Here is a 6,620-nt window from a genome sequence, read left to right as displayed (position 1 = left end):
TATGTGCAATTAAAATTAGGCTGTTGACCAATGAAAGAAAGTCACAGCATTTAGCAGAGGTAGGGCAGATGGAGTCAACCCTAGCTCTGTGCCCACTACTGAGCCAGCTCTCCTTACCAGTCTGTCCAGTCGACCGGTGTCTCTCTTCTTGCTGCTTCCTCCCCAGCAAACCACAGCATAAAAGAGGACGCTGGCCACCACAGACTGGTAAAACATCTGCAGCAGTTTTTTTGCAGATGTTGAAGGACCCCAGCCTTCTCAGGAAGTACAGACGGCTCTGCCCTCCTATCTTATCTATCTAAACCTCCAAATGTATTAATGTTTAGCCTGAAGATGTGTTAATGGTAATGGTCATGATTAAAGATGCACCATAAACATTCTCCTAAAGCACCAGCTGCGAATAACTGTTGACATCTTGTGAGTAAATATGAAAATTTCCTGAAGTGATTAATCTGATCCTAAATGTTTAGTAAGTTACTCTATGAAAGTGAGAAAACATGTTTGGAAATATTAATATAATCATGTAAGCTGTTAAATGAACAATACTTTTTTGGGCTAAATGGAGAACAGTTGGTGGAAGAAAAGTGATTTCCTGTGTCTTCTTCTGGGAAACAGGTCTAAAGAGACAATCACATTGGAAGTCCCAGGCACCCATAGTAACATCACCCGCCTCCTTTAGTTTTTGAAAACCTGATGCTGAACTAACATTACCCAGCTCCTAAAGCTCTAAACCATGTCTACTCAGACAATCCTAACTTTTCCCATGTCCCTCCTGAATTGATTGACTGAACTGAATCATCGTAGCAGACAATGGTTTCACTCACAAGCTGCTATATTAAAGATTAATACAAATGCAATGGTCACTGTCTTATTTGAATACAGGCTGATTTTGGGTGCAGTTGCTGAGTCTTTAGAGGGACGATCACTGTTGCTTAAAGAACATTTGTCAGGGTACCTCCTGATTATGCGCTGATTGTGAACAGATTGCCGCGCGTTGCAGCCTCCCTCCATACCTCTGCAATCCTCTTCTGCAGTGAAGTGTGAACATTAAAGTGAATGTGGAGGAGGAGTCCTCACTAGGGGGAAGAGGATGGGGTGGAGGAAGAGGGGATGCTGGGGGAGGGGGATTGGGTGGGGGGGGGAGAGTAAGATACCAGCAACACAGGCAGATAGCGATGTACACTGGGAGAACAGAGGCTTCATTGTAAAGAGTATGAGCATCTTAACAGAGCAGGTCTGCTGGCAGTGTTGTTCTTAATCTGAGCAGAGCGCTGAAGCTTTGGATACTGTCCGCCCATCATCAGCCCGGTAGGTTTATCACACTGCATCTGCATGCGGATTCTGCTGTTTGTGTGGAATATAAATGTTGGAAAGGAGCTACAACATTTGCAATTCAAATGTATGATACACAATCAGCATTTTCTTTTCAATCGTTTAATTACAAGACGCATACATGTTAAGCTGCTCAGCTGATATCTAAAGTTTGTCTTTCCCAGAAGAATATTTAATACAGTATATTTTGTTATAGCTCTGATAAAGATGCAAAATATGGTGGTGTAATCTGTTGCCTTATCTGTGTCTGCTCATCATTTTTTAATGCTGAAGACTCTCCTGTCAAAATGAAGATGTTTTCCCACAGAGTCTGGTTTAGGCTGTGCTACATCCCCATCACCCTCCTCCTCCTCTCTGGCTTGGCTGTTTTAATTACTCATTGTTTCGTTTCCAACGATTGTGAATTATACCCTCATGTCCATCACACTGAGCTCAGCCAAAGTCGGCAAATTCCACAACCTGTCATGTCCCACACACTCTATTACCAGCTCATAAAGCTCCTGTGCCTTTCCCTGTTTTCTCTGATCTCCCCTGAGAGTCTTGCACATGTTCTGCGCTGGCTGGGAGTCTTTGCCCTGATATTTCACTGCAGTCAGAAATTTAATATCAGTCCAGATTGTCTTCCCTAGTGGGAAGAAAAGGGAATCAGCCACATCATGAAAAGCTGCTAAAGTCAGGCAGAGCTGTGAGGAAAATTCCTCTGCAGCATCAAGCAGCCGATGCTATAACCCAGCCTCTTTATCAGACTAATAAGAATACATTCCTTCTATCTCCACTTTAGAGTCATTTGACTGTGATCAGTATATGCGCTTCATTTTGCTCTCAGTCATGATTCTGATTATGCAGATAGACTGGCAGCGGAGTTAATACTCAATGGATGTTGAAAGTTTAATAATGGTGAATAATTTATTTAAGCTGCTTATTGCTGAGATTTGAGCAATGAAAGCCAAAAAGCCTTAGGATGACATTTTTAATGGCCATCAGTGGTCTATATTTACAGTTTTAATTCCCTGTCGTTTAGCTTTACAGTCTTAAAACACCAAGTTCTGTGATTGATTTCTTCATTTCTGACAAAATAAAATCTAATCCGTCCATCTACAAGTTGCTTTGTTGCAGAGCTTCCCAGGGAAGCAATATCATTTTCAGGTCCATGAATTTTATATATGATTACATTTTTGCTGCCATTAATTAATCATTCTATCAGTCTATTAATTAAGGTAGGATAATAATTAGTAACCTTTATTCATGCTTTCTCAGTTCAATTCAGCTCAAGCTACTTTCTTGCTTTAGGGTGATTCCATGAATAATAATTTTCTTCGTCTTCTTTTGAGTCTAAAAAAGCCTGTGACGGCTCTAGCTTGAGCTTGGGTTGTTTCCTTTTTCACTTTAATGGGTGGAAATTGCAAGCACAACACACATTCTGTGGTGGTAATCAAGAAGATAACAGAAGTGGATGAAAATGTGTGGTTCTGACCCATGTTTTCTCTACTTCTACACAATTTGGGTTTTGTTTTCAAGATAAGGCTACGTCAAAAGTGTTATTTCTAAATGCAGGCCACCATTTGAAGGTGATAGATTTCATTTGCTGCAGAAGATTTTCCATTCAGGAGCCATTAATGGCCACTGTTGCTTTGAAGTCTGCATGGCTGCATGAGAAGTTCCTCTTTATTGCAGAAATCAGCATGAAGAGCTGATTAAAATACACTTGAACCAAATATGGTGCATCTGGTTCCAGCTGCCCATCATTACCATTGGTACTCCAAAGCCTCTGGCAGTTGGCATTGTGTTGACAACCTTGAGAAATTACCAGCTTAAATCCTAGTATTTTGTTGGTTGGGCAAATCATTCTTTTTTTTTTGAGACCAGATTTTTATTGGTTCGCCTTTCTCAGGATCTGCATTCATTATGGAGTACATACCACATATCAAAATAAATACATAATAATAAATCCTTTTTTACTCTCTCCCTCCCTTCCCATCCATCTATTTGACCCCCACCAACCCCTCCCCCAGCCACCTGATTTCAACATTTTAATTGGATCTCACATAATCATTATTTAGTTATTCTTCTTGAATTAATTTTTCTTCCCTTAAATATCTGTACAGGAGATAACAAGACAAAAAAATAAAATATAAATAAATAAAATAAAATATAAATAAATAAAAATGAATAAATAAAATACATACACATATGCACTCTTGCGAATATACACATGAACATATACGTACATACATACATATACATCCATAATCCCTACCCAATACATATGACAGTTACAATATGGCTATAATTGTGATTTCACTTTGTCCAATGATAGGACAAGAGCCTCCTTTGTCTCTGCGGGTATTTTCACCTCATTACTACCATTTCTTTTGCAGCAGTTATTTCACAGAACATTTTTTATGCATTAATATAGCAAGAGAAGAGTCATCATTCAATACAATAATGTTTGGTAGACAGGGTAGGTTTCCATCCATTATATCTGACACAGCTGTTGTTACTCGTATCCAGAAGGTGTTCATTTTTTTTTAACATAGTAAACATACATTTCTTGGAGCTAAATAGAACCTATGGATAATTTTAGCAAACAATAGTTGTAATTACAAGAAGTGAGTGGACCATGCTTAATATAAAACTCACTGGGTGTTGGATTTTCTTATATACATTTGACACAAAGCTCCTACTATGTTTAAAACCAGTTTTAAACACACCAATTATTTCTGTGGGTGAGTATGTAATGTAATGAGTCCATGGAATCTCATATGTGCGCATTGCAGTACGCAACTGTAAATAGAAAAAGGAAGGATGATCCCAGTAAGTCAAATATTTCTCGCAATTCTTGGAAAGATCTCAAACCATCATTGTTATAGATATCGGACTGTGGAAATCATATGTTTATTGTTTGTTTGTTAAATATTGTTGTATTTATATGCCATTTCGTTTCCCATTGGGCACATTTTCCTAGTTGTTGCCACATATAAATTGAATTACTAATAATAGGTTTAAATTGAGTACTACAATATTTATGTGATAAGCCTGAAGAAGCACATATTTAAAAGTGTATGGTGAGATAATTTTGTTTTTCAAATTGGTCTCTTTAACTTATCTTCAAACCAATTGATAATGAAAGGATCATAATCGATAAATAATACAAATCAAATCCTTCTTAACGTCCAATCCAATCCAACTGATCCACCCCGTCTCCTAGAAATTACATTTACTAAATGGTTCAGTTCCAACCAATTCAATATCAACCAGTTCTTAACAAACAACACACTGACACACTGAACAATGTGCTGCTACTGTCAATCACACGAATATAACCAAACACATAGGGTTTGCAGTCTCAACTGTTTGTTAAATATAGTTCAGCAATTTACTCCAATTGAACTAGATAGGACTGTGACTCATACTTCACCATCAAGAGCTCCAATTTGGCACCACTCACCATTCGGAGATACGACAATTTGACAAAAACAAATTCCTGGGAGAGCACAGGAGCATCACTGAAGACGTCACTTTACGAAAGTGCAACACGTCAGAAGTTCTAATATGACATTAATGCAAGCCAGAAATGGACACCATTGCTCAGCACATGAAGTGTTCTTTGCTGAAAGCAACAGTCGCTCAGCTGAGATGGTCTTCTGGTCTTGAATTTAACAGATGACAGCACTCAGACAGCTCTGGGTCTAAGACACAATTCCTCGGATTAGAGGCTGAATCACTTACTGAAGCCTACTTACCTGAAAAGCCTTACAGCTCATACAGCCAACAAGTCGCCGCAGTGTGTTACAAGATTAAATTCCAGCAAAGCATTAAAACTTTACTTTGAAGGTGACCCTCTTTCCCACGTGTAACTGTGATTGCAAACCTTTCAAAAAAAGATTTATTTAGCATCACCATTTGATTTATTTTCCATTTATTTATTTAATATGTAGAATTTCTGCATTAAAATGTCTATTTTGCAGACTAGTATACTGATTATCCCAAATGTTTTCAACAGTGTGCAAACCGCAATTTTATTCAGTGAACAGTGAATTTCCTACTTGCCTCAAGCTGCTATAATTTCAGTAACACAGGATGTGTCACAGCGTGAGGGAGGAAGTCGGCAAATGCAACGCAACGGGAATAAATCTTTAATACATTGCCTCGTGTATTGTCATGACAGATATATTTTCATCAGCAGTGGTGGTTGTTTAAGACAACAATTCCCATGATCACACGCTACTTTACAGCATCATCAAATTTAGTTTTTTGTTATTGTTTTCATTCAAGACATGCCCTGGTAGCAGAAATTATATTCTGCACATTTAAACTGAAACTTAAATCTAGAGATATACTGTGTGGCAACCTTCCTTGTGATTAAACAGTGAAAATATTCCCTAGATACATCTGACAATTGTCAACAACCAATTAAAATCAGTCTCTTATTCTTATCTTATTAATATGTGTGACATGACTCCACTGGGGATTAATTGGATAAAGAAATCTTCTGTTGCATGTTGGCTTGTCAACTTTTTCTTTTTTTTTTTAATAAATTCAAATGTTGAAAAGACTGACTTGTCATCAACCCCCCTCTGAGTGAGCTCCTTTGACATCCTACCACCAATGCATGAACCCTGTCTCTAAGAAAAGTGAATGATACTGGATGAATGAACTGTATCCATCCAAGATGACATGCAGTCAAAAGCTCAAGTGATTAGAATACTCTTCTCTCTTGTCCTGTTTCAGACTTGCACAATGTCTGACTTTGAGGATTTCAGCAAGCTGGGAGGGCAGGCGAATGTGTCTGAAAGCTACCAGCTGAACCCTACCAGTGTCATTGTGTCGGTGGTCTTCTCCCTCATCTTCCTGCTGGGGACCATCGGCAACAGCCTGGTGCTTGCCGTGCTTCTGCGGAGTGGGCAGGTCGGATACAACACCACCAATCTGTTCATACTCAACCTGAGTGTGGCCGACTTCTTTTTCATCATCTTCTGCGTCCCTTTCCAAGCCACCATCTACTCTCTGGAGGGATGGGTGTTTGGCTCCTTCATGTGCAAAGTGGTCCACTTCTTCATCAACCTCACCATGTACGCCAGCAGCTTTACACTCGCTGCCGTCTCTGTTGACAGGTATGGTCATCGCTATTTGTCAATACTGGAAGAGACTATTTAATTGTGAACATAGACATATTATACAACATAGCAATTACTGATTTCCACCTACTTACCAGGCCCTTATGTGACATATGAAATATAAAATTTCCAAATCACCTTGAAATAATTATTGTGAACACACGAGAGAAT

At 38.8% G+C, this 6,620-nt stretch overlaps 1 protein-coding gene across 1 annotated transcript in view; it reads left to right on the top strand.

Annotated features, from left to right (window-relative positions):
• The first annotated feature begins 6,072 nt into the window (after window positions 1–6,072).
• The window catches only part of galr2b (galanin receptor 2b), a 5,095-nt gene continuing 4,547 nt past the window's right edge, over window positions 6,073–6,620 (top strand). Inside the window, exon 1 of the mRNA XM_035655454.1 lies at window positions 6,073–6,446. Coding sequence (XP_035511347.1) covers window positions 6,073–6,446 — 374 coding nt within the window. The remainder of the gene's footprint in view (window positions 6,447–6,620) is intronic.

Source organism: Morone saxatilis, unplaced genomic scaffold (assembly GCF_004916995.1).
Source record: "Morone saxatilis isolate NCDOM2014 unplaced genomic scaffold, NCSU_SB_2.0 Contig14, whole genome shotgun sequence".
Taxonomy (NCBI): domain Eukaryota; kingdom Metazoa; phylum Chordata; class Actinopteri; family Moronidae; genus Morone; species Morone saxatilis.
The sequence above is the reverse complement of the archived record's forward strand: the minus strand, read 5'-3'. Positions and strand labels throughout refer to the sequence as shown.